Source organism: Oryctolagus cuniculus, chromosome 11 (assembly GCF_964237555.1).
Source record: "Oryctolagus cuniculus chromosome 11, mOryCun1.1, whole genome shotgun sequence".
Classification (NCBI taxonomy): domain Eukaryota; kingdom Metazoa; phylum Chordata; class Mammalia; order Lagomorpha; family Leporidae; genus Oryctolagus; species Oryctolagus cuniculus.
The window spans coordinates 107,824,492-107,843,525 of NC_091442.1; the positions used below are offsets into that span (position 1 = coordinate 107,824,492).

At 39.9% G+C, this 19,034-nt stretch overlaps 1 protein-coding gene across 5 annotated transcripts in view; it reads left to right on the plus strand.

Moving 5' to 3' along the window:
• The window catches only part of WASHC4 (WASH complex subunit 4), a 69,966-nt gene that overhangs the window by 36,761 nt on the left and 14,171 nt on the right, over positions 1-19,034 (plus strand). For all 5 annotated transcript variants that reach the window (XM_051846047.2, XM_051846048.2, XM_051846049.2 and 2 more), the window contains 11 exons: positions 46-125; positions 2,348-2,453; positions 2,990-3,106; positions 3,765-3,933; positions 4,180-4,334; positions 5,252-5,326; positions 5,595-5,699; positions 7,675-7,809; positions 9,463-9,571; positions 15,138-15,204; positions 15,673-15,759. In XM_051846047.2, the coding sequence (XP_051702007.2) occupies positions 46-125; positions 2,348-2,453; positions 2,990-3,106; positions 3,765-3,933; positions 4,180-4,334; positions 5,252-5,326; positions 5,595-5,699; positions 7,675-7,809; positions 9,463-9,571; positions 15,138-15,204; positions 15,673-15,759 (1,205 nt within the window). The remainder of the gene's footprint in view (positions 1-45; positions 126-2,347; positions 2,454-2,989; positions 3,107-3,764; positions 3,934-4,179; positions 4,335-5,251; positions 5,327-5,594; positions 5,700-7,674; positions 7,810-9,462; positions 9,572-15,137; positions 15,205-15,672; positions 15,760-19,034) is intronic.

Genomic DNA, 19,034 nt, shown 5'->3' on the forward strand with positions numbered 1-19,034 from the left:
TAACCTTGACTGCAAGTTCTCTGCCTTTTTCCCTCTCCCTAATAGAAAACATTTAAAGATGAAGAACTCTTGCCCCTTCAAGTAGTTATGAAGAAACTGGATCTTATCAGTGAACTCAGAGAACGGTAAGTAGGACTGACAAAACATACATGCTCAAAAAATAAGATTAGTGAAACTTTGATATTCTTTATAGCATAGCAAGAGAATAAATAAAATGCTAACTTCTTTAGCATGATCCAAATGAGACTGTGACTAGTGATTATAATGACTTAGCTTTGCTTCTGCAGGAAACATAGCGTCTGGAAGAGCTCACACAAGAGCAGAGCAACTTCCGAGTGTGTGGTGGACTCTGATGCATATTGTTATTATTATGCTGGGTCTCTGCTGGTCTTAAAAATTGTTTTATAGCAAGGCTTCGTTTGTGTGTGAGACACTTAGAGATCTGTGACACATAGTGTTCCATAATTTATGTTTTGCGATACAAATTTAAATTTTGTTGTAGGTAACCAGCCACTAACTTGAATTAATTTTTGTAAGACATATTTTTAGTTGCTTACTTATTTAGTTACTTATTATTTATTTTAAGATTTATTTATTTTGAAAGGCAGAGGTCTTCCATCTGCTGGTTCACTCCCCAAATGGCCGCAATGCCCAGAGCTGGGCCGGTCCTAAGTCAGGAGCCAGGTACTTTGTCTGGGTCTCCCACTTGAGTGCAGGGGCCTCAGCATTTGGGCCATCTTCTACTGCTTTCCCATGCACATTAGTGTGGGGAGCAATCCGGACTGGACTAAGTTACTGGAATTAAGACTTATTCTATGCATCTGCTCTCCCACAATATGGCGCTGGGAGAGAAGTAAACAGCTTCCGCACAGCTGCCTCCAGTTCAGCTAATAAACTGTAGGACTTGCTCCTGATTGGAGGAGAGCAGCGTACTCGGCGTGTGGGCAGCCGAGTTGGGATTGGTGGAAGAGGACTATAAAGGAGGAGAGAGACGGCATGCACCAGGGAACATCTAAGGGGAACATGTAGCTGAAGGAACACCTGTGCAGCCCCCGAGAGACCCGGCCGGCGGTGTGCCGCTCCCCTGCGGAAGTGGGGAATGTGGCCAGGGGAACTGCCCTTCCACGGAGGTGGAAGGGACAGTAGCCAACCCGGGAAGAACCAGCAGCAAACCCGGGGAGGGCCGAGCAGACGAAAGAACAGCGCAGGGTCTTGTGTCGTTCCTCCACGAAGAGGGGGAGCGACACATTAGCAGGGAGCTGGGTTGGAAGTGGAGCATCTGGGATTCAAACTGCTGCCCATAAGGGATGCTGGCGTTGTAGGCTTTACCTGTTATACCAAAATGCTGGCTCTCTATCTTCTAAATTTTTAGTCTCAACTTAATTAAGATTGCAGTACAATTCCCATTTAATGCTCATATTTATAACAATGTTTTTTGTTGTTGTGAGAAGCTGACATCTTTTGTGGTTGTGGCATTTAACTTTGCATCCCTGGAAGAAGTATCAAACCTTCATTATGTAATATATTTAATGATCGTTTTGTTGCCCCATAAGGTGTGGAAAAGTCACTTAGTGGTAAAGTTTGTATACAAGTTCAGTGTGACTTCTTTGTGACCAGGATTTTTTAAAAGGCTTTGCTTTCCAATTTGGAGACGGGTAAAATAATACATGCGATGCAAGTATTAAGTCTTATCATATCTAATAATGAAAGTAAATTTAAACTCCTCTGTTTACAAGTTGCTGTTTTCCAAGTATGCTTTTTTTTTTTTTTTTTTTTTGACAGGCAGAGTTAGAGAGAGAGAGTTATAGACAGTGAGAGAGAGAAAGGTCTTCCTTCCATTGGTTCACTCCCCTAATGGCCGCTACGGCTGGCACTGTGCCGATCTGAAGCCAGGATCCAGGTGCTTCCTCCCGGTCTCCCATGCAGATGCAGGCCCCAAGCACTTGGGCCATCCTCCACTGCCCTCCCGGGCCACAGCAGAGAGCTGGCCTGGAAGAGGAGCAACCGGGACAGAATCCGGCGCCCCAACCAGGACTAGAACCTGGGGTGCTGTTGCTGCAGGCAGAGGATTAGCCTAGTGAGTCAGGTGCCGGCCCTCCAAGTACGCTTTGAAACTAAAGCAGAAGTGCAGAATTCTGACAGTGTCTAGTATTTGTATTGTTGTTAGCTTTGTTCAATTTGAAAAATACCTGTTTTGTGACCCTTCTGTGCTAATGTTGGCTTCATTGATGTAGGGATGTGAAATGAGTGAGACTGACCTTTTCTCCTTCAGTTTGCAAAGTCGGCCCTTTCCCATTGTTTTGTGTGATACTTCACTGTTGGTACCACTAATTATTTTCCATTGTAGAGTCCAGACGCAGTGTGACTGTTGTTTTTTATACTGGCATCGAGCTGTCTTCCCAATTTATTTAGATGATGTGTATGAAAATGCTGTAGATGCAGCCAGATTACATGTAAGTATAGAAGAAATCCATCATTATTTTTAATAATTGTCCAAACCATTCTGGTTTAAAATGGATTATTTGGTTTAAAGCCATTTTAAAATTAACTGCTAGTGCTGATTTGTACAATGTTATGCGTATCTGATAAGCATTTCTATAGTTTGTAAATTTTGTATTAATACTAATAAATATATTTAACTTATCTTATTATCCCATTTCTCTCGTATCTCATAAGTCATTCTCATTTCCCTTGATTTTAATTTGTCATAGAAGTCTGACATTTACTCAACAGCAAAATGTGTTAATCAGACCTTTATTTCTTTATAAAAATTGTGTTTGAATTCACAAGAAAGGACAAATGAATGTTAATTTTAAAAATACTTTGTTAAAGCATATGCTTTAGGTTCTTTTATTCAGAAAATTAGGAAAGGTCAGTCTTGTGGAAAAATGTTCCTTAGATCTGAAATTCTCTTTCAAGATAGATAAGAATCTTTATAATATTGTTTAGATAATGTTCTAAATGCATGTGCGTTTTATTTTCTTCCTAGTACATGTTCAGCGCGTTACGTGACTGTGTACCTGCTATGATGCATGCAAGGCATTTAGAGTCCTGTGAGATACTCCTGGATTGCTACGACAAGGAGATTATGGAAATTTTAAATGAGGTAATATCACATTTGAGATTGAAAAGCAACATGTTTTGGGAATGCAGTGTTTAGAAAAAAATTTTGGATTGAAGCAAACTTTCACTGAGTTAAAGTTATTTACAAATCACTGTGGAACAAAGGAGTTACGTTTAGTTACATTTTTAAATATAAATGATCTATTCAAAAGATTTAGTTGTTTAAAAGAAATAATTCAAATGCAGTATGCCCCCTACCTTTTTTAATGACATGAGTGTTAATAAACACTGATACCTTGAAATTAAATTTGTATCTACTGATACATTTTTTGGAGGGTGGAATTAAAAATAAATTAGCCAAGCTGAGCATTTGGCCTAGTAGTTAAGATGCTAGTATTTTTGGACACTTGTGTTTTACATTGGAGTGCCTGAGTTCAGTTCCCAGCCCTGGCTGCTGATTCCAGTTTCCTGCTAATGTAGGCTCAGGGAAGCAGCAGTGATGGCTCAAGTAGTTAGATTCCCGCAACTCATGTGGGTACCTGGGTTGAGTTCTTGGCTTCTGGCTTGCCTTTGGCCTTGGCCAATCCATGGGCTCTTGCAAACATTTAGGGAGTGAACCAGCAGTTGGGGTGTGTGTGTGTGTGTGTGTGTGTGTCTGTATCTTATTTGCAAAGTCATAATATCCATTCTTTCATGAATAGCATTTGCTGGACAAGTTGTGCAAAGAAATAGAGAAGGATCTGCGCCTTTCTGTGCATACTCATTTAAAGCTGGATGACCGGAACCCTTTCAAAGTTGGCATGAAAGACCTGGCCCTTTTTTTCTCTCTGAATCCAATTCGGTTTTTCAATCGTTTCATTGACATTCGCGGTAAGTGATCTGCTTTCTTTCTTATAGTCTTATGTTTTCACACTGTTAAAGAACAAAGAAAACAAAACCTTAGGGATATCATTTTTGTGTGTTATTTAATTCCTTTTTGTTTCCTCTTCTATTTCTTATCACCTTGCTTTAAGGGAAGAAATGTTCAAAGATGAGTCCTTATTTTTTCCTTTTTAGTTGAATGAATCAAATTTCTTAGATTTTTCTCTCTTTTTTTTTTTTTTTTTTTTTTTGTAGCTTATGTAACCCACTACCTAGATAAGACTTTCTACAATCTGACAACAGTAGCTCTTCATGACTGGGCCACATACAGTGAAATGAGAAACTTAGCTACTCAGCGCTATGGATTGGTTATGACAGAGGCACATCTTCCTAGTCAGACTTTGGAACAGGTATAGTATAACATGTTTCTAGTAGTCTGACTATAGCATAATGGGATTTCTTAAGGAATTTTTTTAGCATATATTTAAAGAAAAGAAGAGGGTACTTCAAAATGTTTGTCTGAAAATGGAATTAAAATATAAGCTGCTTTGGTCCCCCCCAAAAAAGTTGAAATCCATGCATTTTATTTGTTTGTTTGTTTGTTTGTTTTTTTAACTTTTATTTATTTATTTATTTATTTATTTATTTTTATCTTTTATTTAATGAATATAAATTTCCAAAGTACGACTCATGGGTTACAATGGCTTCCCCCCCCATACCGTATTTATTTTATTTGAGAGTTAGAGTTACAGACAATGAGAGGGAGAGACAGAAAGAAAGGTCTTCCATCCGCTGGTTCACTCCCCAAATGACCGGAGCTAGGAGAATTACTTACAAAGAACCTTGCATTTTCTATATGTCACAACATATTCTGATTCTGACCATTAGTGTACTTTTATCCTTTGGTATACCTTTTTTTTTTTTTTTTTTTTTTTTTTAATTTATTTGAAGGCAGAAATAGAGAGAGAAAGAGAGAGATCTTCTGTCCATTAGTTCTCTTCCCAGTTGGACAGGGCTGAGCCAGGCCAAAGCCAGGAACTTCTTCTAGGTCTCCTCCCTGGGTATAGGGCCCCAGGTACTTGGGGCATCTTCTGTTGCCTTCCCAGGTGCATTGGCAGCAAGCTGGGAAGTGAAGAGCAGCTGGGACTCGAACTGGCACCCATATGGGATGCTGATGCTACAGGCAGAGGTGTAACCCTCTATGCCATAGTGCTGGCCCCTGTTAACTTTTTAAAATAATAAGAAACAACATAATCAGTATGCAACTGCATTGATGCAAGTTTTACTGTCTAATAATAATAGAACTTCTGTCTGGGTTGTGTTTTAGGGCCTCGATGTTTTGGAAATTATGAGAAACATTCATATATTTGTATCTCGATACCTCTACAATCTCAATAATCAGGTGAGTAGGTTTTAGAAAGTTTCCTTAAATGACCCTGATATGTTATGGGAAGATTGAAGGACAAGAAATTGATTCTCAAGGGTGGAAATGGGTAAAATTAAAAAATTATTGCTTAGACATCTTGTTCCCTTTGTGCTATATTCATGAATGATTTTTCAGCTAAATTATTTTTAACGAAATAGATTTAAAGAAATAGATTTCTTAGGATAACTGTCCACAGTTTGCTATGCGTTGTGTTGTTACTGAGTGTATGTTTATTTCATTACAGATTTTTATTGAACGAACAAGCAATAATAAGCACTTGAATACTATTAACATTCGGCATATTGCTAATTCAATTCGAACACATGGCACCGGAATCATGAATACAACAGTAAGAACCTTTCTAGGGGGGTGGGAGGGTAATGGACCTCTGTTTAATTTAGTGTAGTAGTTTAGAAGATAGTATTCTCATGGAATAGTCTAGTAAATGTACTGCTATCTGGATTGTACCTGAACTTCCATTTTTTTTTCTGGTTGATACTATTAAAAGTATTTGGGCTGGCACCGCAGCTCAATAGGCTAATCCTCCACCTGCGGCGCTGGCACACCGGGTTCTAGTCCCAGTCGGGGCGCCGGATTCTGTCCCGGTTGCCCCTCCTGCAGTCCAGCTCTCTGCTGTGGCCCGGGAAGGCAGTAGAGGATGGCCCAAGTGCTTGGGCCCTGCACCCCATGGGAGACCAGGAGAAGCACCTGGCTCCTGCCAGATCAGTGCAGTGCGCCAGCCGCAGCATGCCGGCCGCAGCGGCCATTGGAGGGTGAACCAACAGCAAAAGAAGACCTTTCTCTCTGTCTCTCTCTCTCTCACTGTCCACTCTGCCTGTCAAAAAAAAAAAAAAAAAAAAGGTACTTGATGGGGCCGGCGCTGTGGCTCACTTGGTTAATCCTCTGCCTGGGGCGCCGGCATCCCATGTGGCCACTGGTTCTAGCCCTGGTTGCTCTTCTTCCAGTCCAACTCTCTGCTGTGGCCCAGGAGGGCAGTGGAGGATGGCCCAGGTCCTTGGGTCCCTGTACCTGCATGGGAGACCAGGAAGAAGCACCTGGCTCCTGGCTTCAGATCAGCGTAGCTCCGGCCGTAGCGGCCATTTGGGGGGTTAACCAGTGGAAGGAAGACCTTTCTCTCTGTCTCTCTCTCTCTAACTCTGCCTGTCAAATAAAGAAAAAAAAATGAGAAAAACAGAAAAAGAGCAAAAAGAGGACAATATTTGTACTGCAAAATAAGTATGAAGAAAACATCATTTTTCTAACTGGGTAAATGGGGATTGAATAAAATGAACATAACTGAGGGCAAAACCATTGGTAATATTCGAGAATAGTGGCAATGAAAATGAGACTAGGGCTTCATTCTGTGGGACAGAATTCATCGTATTATGTTTTTTGATTTCAGTGTGTACTCAAATCTGACTTTCCTAAGAGTTTCTGAGTCTGGGACAGGATCTTTTATTATTCATTCTTTTTTTATTTTTATTTTTTTTAAGATTTATTTTATTTATTTGAAAGGCATAGTTACAGAGAGAGGGAGAGATAGAGGGATCTTCCATCCACTGGTTCACTCCCCAAATGGCCAAAATGGCTGGGGCCATTGCTGGACCAGACCAAAGCCAGGAGCAAGGAGCTTCATCCAGGTCTCTCACATGGGTGCAAGGGCCTAAGGACCTGGGCCATCCTCTACTGCCTTTCCAGAGACATTAGCAGGGAGCTGGATTAGAAGTGGAGTAGCTGGGACTTGAACCAGCCGCATCTGGGATGCCAGCATCATAGACTGTGGCTTAACTCCTTACGCCACAATGCTAGCCCCTGCTGTTCATTCATAAAGCACCCACACTTCTCACTTGTAGAAATTGCTGCTTATTTAAGATGTTTGTTATCCCTGCTAGAATACGGACTTCTGAAGATAAGGGCCATGTCCACCATGAGAATAGGCACATCTAGGGGGTATTCAAAAATATTTATGGATACATAGTTGAATATTTGGTTAGTAGTAAGTAATCTTACTGATGGGGGAATATAGAAACTTCAGACTATGGTTCATGGCTGGAAAACTAGGGTCCTGAGTCTGGTTTTGCACTTTTCACTACAACTCTTAGTCTTAGTCTGTCGTGAGAATATTGTCCATTTTTCTCTCTTTTTCTTTTTTTGTAAAAATACATGAGAGAAGCTTATATAACACTTTGTAAACTCAGGCAATTAAAAAACTATTTCAAGTCTAACACGAATTTATAAATAGTACTTTTAGATAATGATTATTCAGTAACATTTTGAAATTTGCATATTAACATTTTTCATTGTTTTGGATTTTAATTTTGTAGGTTAATTTCACCTACCAGTTTTTGAAAAAGAAGTTTTATATATTTAGCCAATTTATGTATGATGAACATATCAAATCCAGATTGATTAAAGATATTCGGTTTTTTAGGGAAATCAAGGACCAAAATGATCATAAGGTATGCTACCTATTCTTTTTAAGGGAGTTGAGTTCAATTGATGATTGCATGGTAAATGTTTATGCTAAATTTCATTATTTAGATCTCTCTTGTGGTTTTCTTCTTCATTCTTTTACATGTCTCTGAGCTCTTTATGTTTTTCTTGAGAATTTTCTAGTCTTTGCTATATTCTCTATAGGCTGCAGTGTAAAGAAATGTCTAATGAAATGACCAGTATAACCAGGTATTACTCTTTTTTTTTAAATCTTGAAATAATAGAAAAATAAGGTGCTCGTTTTGAAACAGTGAAACAGAGTAGAGCACCTGAACTAACTGTCCTGCCTCATTTTACTTTCCTCCCAATTCCGTATTTTGGAGGCAGTTGGTGTGAACGGTGTACTAACATGCCATTCAGATATTTTTGCGATAGACATATTATTGAAGATAGGTATTGCTTTTAATGGCAAAACTTGATAGTGTATACATATTATTTTACAGTGTGCTCATCAGATGTCAGTACATATAGATCTGCATTCTTTTTAAGAGTCAGCAGTGTAGATGTACACTGTAAATCATCTTCTGTTGATTAGTATTTAGATTTTTCTGATTTTTCACTGCTACACTGATACAGGTAACATCCTTACACACCTGTCTGTGTAGTTGAAGACTATTTCTTAAAGATTATTCAGGAAATTTCTAGGTCAAAGAATATGAGTATTTGAAATTGCAGTCTATGTCACCATACCAAAAATATTGCACAATTGACATTGCCGCCAATAATTGACAAGGATACTATTTTCCCTTTCCTCTTCACGTTGAGCTTTCCTATAGGGAAGTGAGAGTCTATTGAATTGTAAGTGCTATCATTACAGAGACATGCAACCACGTGGGTAGAGGACTAACCAACTTAGATAGGTTTGATTTGCCATGAGCAGAACTACTTCAGTTACTCTTAGAAGTCATTTAGTTAGAGCCCTCGTATATAATTTTTGGTAGTTCTCTTCTCTGGCAGAGTAGCAAAATACTAACAAAATAATAAATTGTGGATTATAGATGTCAGAGAACTGTTGTCAACTATTTCATTTTTATTGGAACAGAAATTACTAGTACCAGAGATAAATAATCATGCTATTGTGGTGTCAGAAATGCTTCCTTTTGTTATTACTATAAACTGGATAATGTCCCAGATCTTTTCATCAACCAAGACTTTAAAAAAACATTTTTTTTCAATTGGTGATGGCAACTAGAGATTTAAATCCACCTGATGTGTGTGTTCATTAGAAAAGGAGTGTGTTTCAGTTCCTGATCCTGTTCAGCCCTCAGAAACTTGGTGACACATCTGTGAATAAGTGTTTCTAGGAGGAACAGCTCACTTTGTTCTAGCTGATAGAGCAGCTAGGTGTTAGGAGACTAATAATGGTGGTGAGGAACTTAAGTTCAGTGACATTGATGATTATTCCCTTCAGCTGATGTCACAAAGAAAGCAAATTATATTGATCTTGAAGATGGGCAGTTTTTGTTCTACAGATTTTTCGCTGTTAGACTTCGTGATTTTTTAAATACAATGAAATACAAAGTTAGTTGAGGAGAGTGATGTTGGCATTGTTGATTTAGTAGGCATTTTATGTCTTGAGGGTCTTTATTGAAGATAATCTTAAAAATGATCTGTTTTAGTATCCTTTTGATAGAGCAGAAAAATTCAATCGAGGTATCAGAAAACTTGGAATAACACCAGAAGGACAGAGTTACCTTGATCAGTTCAGGCAACTCATCAGCCAAATTGGTAAGTTATAACAATGTCAAGAAAGAATGCTGGGAATCTCTCAACAATTTACATGTATATGTATAAAATAATATATATTAAATATCTCCTACTTGCTAAAGAGTTTGTGTACTCCTCTGTTCAGCTGTATTTCTTTCTTTCTTTTTTTAACATTTATTTATTTATTTGAAAGAGTTAGAGAAGGAGAGGCAGAGATAGAGAGGTCTTCCGTCCACTGGTTCACTCTCCAGTTGGCTGCAACAGTTGGAGCTGCGCCAATCTAAAGCCAGAAACCAGGAGCTTCTTCGGGTCTCCCACATAGGTGCAGTGGCCCAAGGTCTTGGGCCAACTTCTGCTGCTTTCCCAGGCCGTAGCAGAGAGATGGATTGGAAGTGGAGCAGCCAAGACTTGAACCGGCACCCATATGGGATGCCGGCACTGCAGGCAATGGCTTTTCCCACTATGCCACAGTGCCGGCCCCAGCTGTATTTCACTTAGGTGATTTTCTTACCCCTGAAAGTAAAGGATGATTGGATTGTTGCAACAGAAATGATTGACCGACTATAGACTAATTTAATTTAAGTAAAATAACGTTTCATCATTTAAAAGTATATTTAGTAACTCATCTCAAACATCATATTTATGTTTGTCAGCTGGCAAGAACTTAGCTACTCTGTTCAAGTTACTGTTTTTACTTTCTTTTTTTTTTTTTTATTTGACAGATAGAGTTAGTGAGAGAGAGAGAGAGAGAGAGAAAGGTCTTCCGTTGGTTCACTCCTCAAATGGCCGCTACAGCCTATGCTATGCCAATCCTAAGCCAGGATCCAGGTGCTTCCTCCTGGTCTCCCATGCGGGTGCAGGGCCCAAGCACTTGGGCCATCCTCCAGTGCCTTCCTGGGCCACAGCAAAGAGCTGGACTGGAAGAGGAGCAACTGGGACTAGAATCTGGAGCCCATGTGGGATGCTGGTGCCGCAGGCAGGGGATTAACCAAGTGAGACAGGGTGCTAGCCCCTGTCTTTACTTTTACAAGTGAGAATCTCCTTCAAGTTGCAGCCTGCATGTGAAAGTATGAAATATTTACATGAGAGGTTAATAAGTAACTTACATATAAATGTAGTTAAAGATTAAATATTGGATGTCGTATTTTTTTCTTTGCTATACCATTTCATACTTGCACATATAACTTAATGGTCTTCTATCTTACAAGTAGAACTTGTCTTCTGAAATACAGTAAAGTTAAATGTAAAAGTGAGAAAGGGCAGGTGTTGAGCCTGGTGTCGAACCTGGTGGTTAAGACACCGTATCCCATCTGGAATACCTGAGTTAGCGCTCAACTTTGGCTATTGATCTCAGCTTTCTGCTAACACAGGCTCTTGGAGGCAGTTGTGACGGCTCAAGCGGTTGGGTTCCTGTCATCCATGTGAGACTAATGGGATTTTTTGACTCTAAGGCCCAACCTCGTTCCACTGCCTCGCTGCCAAGGCTGGTATTTGGGTAGGGAATTAGCAGATGGTGGAATCTCTCTGTCTCAAATTTAAAAAAAAAAAAAAAGAAAAATTCTTGAAAATAATTAACAAAATTTTGCACTTATTTGAGCTTTTTCATGTATATTATCTCTAACCCTGTGAGATAGACATGTAATCATCATTTTTTTTTCTTTTTCTTTTTTTTTATTTTTATTTTTTGACAGGCAGAGTGGACAGTGAGAGAGAGAGACAGAGAGAAAGGTCTTCCTTTGCCGTTGGTTCACCCTCCAATGGCCGCCGCGGCCGGCGCGCTGCGGCCGGCGCACCGCGCTGATCCGATGGCAGGAGCCAGGAGCCAGGTGCTTTTCCTGGTCTCCCATGGGGTGCAGGGCCCAAGCACCTGGGCCATCCTCCACTGCACTCCCTGGCCACAGCAGAGGGCTGGCCTGGAAGAGGGGCAACCGGGACAGAATCCGGCGCCCCGACCGGGACTAGAACCCGGTGTGCCGGCGCCGCTAGGCGGAGGATTAGCCTAGTGAGCCGTGGCGCCAGCCATGTAATCATCATTTTTAAAATGTGGAAAGAAAAACTCAGAGAAATAAGAAAGTGGTATTGCTTAAACTTAGGGGGCTGGCACTGCGGTATAGCAGGTTAAGCTGCTGCTTGTGGTGATATCATATGAGCGCCAGTTTGATTCGCGGCTACTCCACTTCCGATCCAGCTCTCTGATAATGTGTCTGGGAAAGCAGCAGAAGATGGCGCCATGTCCTCTGCACCCATGTGGGAGACACGAAGAAGGCTCTTGGCTTCTGTCTGGCCCGGCTCCAGCCGTTGCAGACATTTGGGGAGTGAGCAGGTGGATGGAAGATCTGTCTATTTGCCTTTCAAGTAAATAAATCTTTAAGTGTTTTTTTTTTTTTTTTTAAACTGAGGTTCTTTTTTTTTTAAGATTTATTTTATTTATTTGAAAGAGTTACAGAGAGAGAGTAGAGACAGAGTTCTTCCATCCGCTGGTTCACTCCCCAGATGGGTGTAATGGCTGGAGCTGCGCCAATCCAAAGCCAGGAGCCAGGAGTTTCTTCTGGATCTCCCACGCAGGTGCAGGGGCCCAAGGACTTGGGCCATCTTCTACTGCTTTCCCAGGCCGTAGCAGAGAGCTGGATCGGAAGAAGAGCAGCTGGGACTTGAACTGGCGCCCATATGGGATGCCAGCGCTTCAGGCCAGGGCTTTGACCCGCCTCACCACAGTGTTGCCCCCCTTTTTTTTCTTCTTTTAAAGAACTGAGGTTCTTTCATAAGTCCAAAGATGTTCTATATTCTTCACAGCTTACTTTAACTGACACAAAGTGGGTAGTAAACTCTTACTATGTTTTGAGAAAATTCTACCTCCCGAGAGTGATTCATTCATTTATCAAACATTTACTATGCATCAAGTATGCCAGATACTCTTCTAGGTGCTGAGTTACAAACAGCCTTTGCTCTGAAGAGGCTTCAAATAAATAGTAGGGAAGATATAAGCAGTTAGTTCTGGAGTAGTCACTGAGTGCTAGTTTAAATTTTGTAAATTAATTGGTTTGTATGTTAGATTTTTTAATTATGTTTTAGTAAAAGAAGAGAATCTTTGTGATTTTTAAATTTCAAACCATTTGATATTAGGTATTACCAAAGTAAGTATTGATTTCTTCAGGAAGACATTGATACCGTACTAGATGGCAAATTTCTAGGGCAGTAGTTCTTAACCCTTTTCGAGAATCTGATGAAAACTCTGGTTCATTTCCCCCAGAACTAAAGCTGATATGCTTGAATATGTGCAAAGTTGTATGTATCATACACAAGCACTGGTCCTAGGGTCTGTGGACCTCAGTTTAAGAGCTGCCCTTTCAAAGCAGTGTTGCTTAAACTTTATTTACATACTGGTATCAGAGTCTTTTTTGTCATGTGAATACTACCTTGTAATGTTACTTACTTCATGTTTTCATATTGTTTGGGAGTATACTTTTGTATGCTCAATCATGGGCTTCAGTATGTCAGTGTGCCTGCTGTCTAGTGTCACCTTGATAGCAACCAGGATGCATTTCACGGTTACACAAGATGATCCTCTTTGCTTAGCTCTAGTGTTTTTTTCTCCTCTTAGAAAACACACGTTCTTTTTCTCTGCTTATAGAATTACCATGATGTGCTTTTATATCTGTTAAATATCTTAAGAAGAATCTCAGAGCTGAGAGCAAAATGAGAAGTCTTTTTGACAATCTGCCTGCTGAAACAATAACAACTATTTATTGAGCATTTATTAATTGCTGTGACTTTATATGTTTTAACTCATAGGAATCTCACTATAGCACCAGGAAGTATGATTTCATCATTCAGTCCACAGCTATTTATTATGTAAAATGTTTCTAGGTGCCGGTGATATGTATGACAGTAAATAAAGACCGGCCCTTATAGAACTTAACAGGTGAGGAGACTGACATGCTAACAGACATAATTTGACTTAGGTTTTATAAATAACAAATGACAGAGTCCAGATTTGAACCCAGGTAGTGTGTCTTTGAGCTTTTGCTCTTAAATATATTCTAAATTAACCTCTGACAGTTTGATGAACTAGACATTGGTCTGATAGTTTAAAGGAAAACAGTGAAGCTAGCTCTTGGATTTTCCCCCACAGTTTAATGTCTCTCACATTGGCATCGGCCTTGAAATAGATTCACTGATACTTGCTTTGTAGGGTTACCACTAAAGCATGCTACTGTAATGATTTATGAGATGGTAACTGCTGCTTGTGGGCATCTGCACTCTACAGACCCAAGTAATTTCCATTCTCTTTAGTTACGTATTGAATTCCAGTGTCCTGGGACATGTTGGCTGTAGAGATGGAGCACTAAAGCAGTCAAAGGCTGTCTCAGAGATCTTGTCTTCTAGCCGAGGAAGATGCAGAAAAATGAGTGCTGGATGTCATGGGACTGGGCAGTGCCGTGCAGTGATGTTCAGCACACGTTTACAGGAGGTGATGTTTGAGCAAGGACCTAAGGAATGTGAGGGAATAATCCACGTGCATACTCAGGAAAAGAGTCTACTAGACAGAGGTGACAGCACAGTGCGAAAGCCCTGAGTCTACTTAGTATTCCTGAGGAATAGTGAGGGATTAGAATGGAGTTAGTGAAAACCCAAGTGGTGGGTCATGACGTCAGAACAGTAGGGGCTGAGATCATGCTGCATGGGGTGACCACATGCAGTTTTGATTTCATGAAATGGAAAACTGTTGTAAAGCTTTCAGGAAAGGTCTGATGTGTTCCAACTTCAGTTTTTAAAGGGTCACCCCTTGTTACGTAACTAAAAGATTGGAGGGTGTGGCCGGATGATGAAGGTGGAAGTAGGAAAGTCAGGAGGCCACGGCATAACACAGTGGTCTGGGCAAGAGATGGAGGTGGTTTGGAATAGGGGGTAGCTGTGAAGGTGGTGGAAAGTGGTTGGATTCTGACTGTGTTTTCAAGGCGGAGGCAACTTAATTTGTCCACTGATTGGATGTAAAGTGTGGTGGAAAGCAGTCAGGGATGACTTCAGGGCGTTCTGGTCTGAGGAACTGGAAGGGTGGAACTGCCGGCTTCTGAGATTAGGAGATGTAATTGGGGGTAAATGTCTGGAGTTTGACGTGGACATACTAACTTTAATAAGCATGAATTAACAAAGCCTGGAGTTCAGAAGAAGAATCTAGGCTAGACATACAAATTGGGAGACATAAAATAAAGAGTTTTTGATATCACTTCCAGTTGTGTGTGTGTATGTGGAGGTAGGGAAACACTGGTGTTTCCCTGTGAATGAGGAAAGTACTGATTTTGTAATCTTAAAATGTTTGATCACTTCGGTGTTGTCAGCAATAATGAATTTAGGTTATCAGTTGAAAGAGGTACATTTCTTTTAATATAGATGTGTGTAAGTATGTATATTTTAAGTGCAGAAATATGCAACAGTTTTACTTTTTATGGAAAAAGAGCTGAAGTAAAATAGCAAAATGTTTTGGTATGTAGCAGGGGAAGCCTTGTAATTGACTACTGTATATAACTATCCCTGACTATTTGAGTTTAGAATTATTTATATATATTATTTTTGTGTGGTTTTTAAGGTAATGCTATGGGCTATGTACGAATGATAAGATCTGGTGGTCTTCACTGTAGCAGCAATGCCATTAGGTATGGATGCAAACATCATTTTTGCCTTGCTTTTATGCCTTTAAAAATTATGACATTTAAGTCTGTGCTATAAATGATATTGTAGAAAAGGTGTTTGTTTGTTTGATCTTGTTGGCATTTTTTGAAATAGAATATGGAAGAAAATCATTAATTTTACTAGTTATATATTTTTCTTTTTAAATTTTACCACTGCAGTAGACTTAAATCTATTTCTTTTAAGATTATAGTTAATTTATCAGTGTGACTTAATGGATCTAAAGATGACATGGTTTTAAGGAATAAAATTAGATTATTCATTTCTGAAATTACATTCAGAATTAAAGTGATGATACCAACATAACTGACATGTAAAGTTGTTTCGAAATGCATAGTTGGAAAGTTTTAAGTTCTACAGTGTCGCTTTCATATCTGTGTCAATTGCATATACTGTATTTGCCCTAATGAATTCTTTCCCAAATTCTTGTGTAGATTTGTGCCTGATCTCGAAGATATTGTAAATTTTGAAGAACTGGTAAAAGAAGAAGGTCTTGCAGATGAAACATTAAAAGCAGCAAGGTAATATAATTATGGGATAGCCTAAATTGAAGATGCAAAAAAGTGTGTTTATATAAAGCATTAAAGAGGAAGACTAGAGGGTAATTAAAATTTATATGCAAATATTATACAAATTAATGAAATGTACTGTTTTTTCTAAAAGACTTCATTATTTTAAGATCTTTCTAACTGTAAGGGGTCTTCTAGAACATGAACCAACTGGCTCTGAACACCTGAAATGTTGCTGTTCCAAACAACTGATCTTGAAGACTTAGTGTAAGGAAAGAAATGCCAGATAGCTCCTTTGTAAAACTCACTGAGCCTGTTTTTTCTTACTTTTTAACATGTTCTTATATACCAGCACCACTCTAGAATGCCAGTTCTTCCTTTCATGCTGTCTAGGACAGCGCTGCCCAATACAGTAACCACTGCCACATATCACTGTTGGACACTTAAAATAGGGTGAATGGGTTGGGGGAGTAGAATGTTAAATTTTATTTCGTTCTAATTTAAATAACTAACAGCTATCTTATTGGATCAGTCTATAGTCTTTTTTTTTTTTTTTAAGATTTATTTATTTATCTGAAAGGTGGATTAAAGAAAAAGGCAGAGAGAGAGAGATATGTGTCTTCCATCCACTCATTCACTCCCCAAACAGCCACAACAGCCGGAGCTGGGCCGATCTGAAGCCAGGAGCCAGGGGCTTCTGGATCTCCTATGTGGGTGCAGGGGCCCAAGGACTTGGGACATCTTCTGTTTTCCCAGGCCATAGCAGAGAACTGGATCAGAAGTGGAGCTGCCAGGTCTCGAACCGGTGTCCATATAGGATGCTGGTACTGTAGGCAGTGGCTTTACCCACTATGCTACAGCACCAGCCTCAGTCTACAGTCTTGAGTCAGTAGTGATTTTGTAACAGAACTTGAAGTTTGAGAATTGTTAAATTTGTTTAATAAACTGTGGGTTTTATTTTCAGTAATTATAACTGTTTTTTGAATCACTTGTGAATGATCATACCTGGACAAAGTGGAGACAGTTTGAATATCAAAAAGATTAATGGTGGAAATAGATGATTATCCATTGAGTAAAAAAAAAAATCCATGATTCATAGTGAAGAATTGTAAAGGTTGGAGGAGGAGAATCAAAGTTCCTTTTTTCAGAAGAATGCCATTTACTGATTGTATAAGAGATGAGAACATTTAGAGGGGAAAATCACCATCTTGCAAACACCACCATAAGACTTTTAAACATTGAATGAAGAGGTTTTAGAAAATATTCATGCAAAAAAAATATACCACTAAACTGTGTTTTCCATCACAACAGGAAAAACTGGCTTTACAATGGGGAGAGAGAGGTATTCCTTAACTAAGTAATCAAACTTAGCATCATTAGTAATGTCAGGCAGACTGACATGATGGCCTTCTTTTAAAGATTTATTTATTTGAAAGATTTACATGGAGAGAGAAGGAGAGGCAGAGAGAGAGAGAGAGAAAGAGGTCTCCCACCCACTGGTTCACTCCCCAATTGGCCACAACAGCCAGAGCCGCACCGATCCGAAGCCAGGAGCCAGGAGCTTCTTCCAGGTCTCCCATGCGGGTGCAGGGGCCCAAGGACTTGGGTCGTTGTCTGCTGCTTTCCCAGGCTATAGCAGAGAGCTGGATCAGAAGTGGATCTCGAACTGGCTTCCATATGGGATGCCGACACTGCAGGCGGTGGCTTTACCTGCTATGCCACAGCACCGGCCCCCATTTGGCCTTCTGATGCAATGTAACGTAAAGTACCTAGTATGTATTCTTGCCAGAAATGCTTCCTCTGCATTTAGTACCAAGAAACAATCTGAGAAACCCAAAATATGGGGCCTTCTATGAAACACCTGCCATAGAAGTATATGATTTGTGATGTTAGGGAAGTATTTGACAGATACAACCTTAAATGTGAAGTGAAAGACAAAAAGGAGATGGATGTAGATTAGGAGAATAAAGAGATTGGATAATCACATGCAGTGGGTGATTCTTAATCATGATCTAGAAAGGGGGAAAAAAAGCAAAATAAAACTGTAAATGACACATGGGTACTAAGTAGAGGAGATGTGGAAATGGATTGTGTATTAGATATTGCTAATATCTAATAATCTTAATGTAGTAATGTGGCTTTGTGGGAAAATGACATAGTTCTTAATAGATTCATACCAAAGTATGTGTTAAGTGATATGCGGTCTGCAGTTTTGTTTCAGAAAAACAAAACAAACAAATGTGATAAAATGTTAGCTAGCAATGAATCTGGTGTTAAGAGTATACAGGTGTTCATTACACTATAGTATGTTAGGCTTGAAGTTCATTGAAATAAAACAGATATATACTGTGGAGTGTGTGTATACATTTTTGTGAGAATAAAGCCCCAACACACAGAAGCTTTGATCTGGGTGTCCTGTTAGATAGTCTGATTCTTTGCCACATTACCAAAGCAGTGGGTTGTGGCTTGCATATGAAGGGAAGAAAACTGGACCTTTCTTTACCTCTTAGTAAATGTCATTTTCCCCAAAATTGGTGACTGTTTAAAAAAGATTTGAAATAGAGGCTGGCACTGTGGTGCAGTGGGTTAAAGCGCCAGCCTGCAGCACCGGCATCCCATATGGGCGCTGGTTCTGGTCCCGGCTACTCCTCTTCCGATCCAGCTCTCTGCTGTGGCCTGGGAAAGCAGAAGATGGCCCAACTCCTGGGCCCCTGCACCCGCGTGGGAGACCTGGAAGAAGCTCCTGGCTCCTGGCCTCGTATCAACTCAGCTCTGGCATTGTGGTCATTTGGGGAGTGAACCAGCAAAATGGAAGACCTCTCTCTCTCTCTGGCTCTGCTTCTCTCTGTAACTCCTCTGTTTTTCAAATAAATAAAATAACTCTTAAAAAAATATTTGAAATAGCCCAAGGAAGTCAGAATCTCCAAGAAGTCAGAGAATGGGACATTGTCTTACAAGATCTCCAGAGTAAAGCTGAGTAATTGCAAGGCCTGGATTTGTGCAAGAGAGAAGGAGAAGCAGAGAGAGGGGATGGTTGACAGCAAGTGAGAGAAAGGTCATGACAGGTGAAATCAAGGAGTTGTGGGGTCATGATTGTGAAGTGTTTATCCACATAGGGGTGGGGAAGCTTTTTTCTGTTGGCCATTTAGATATTTATAACACCATTTGCAGGCCATGCAAATTATCAACTTAAAGATGAGTCTGCTGTGGCCAGTGTTATGGTGCAGTGGGTTAAGCTACCATCTGTGAAGTAGGCATCCCATGTTGGAGCACTGGTTGAATTCTGG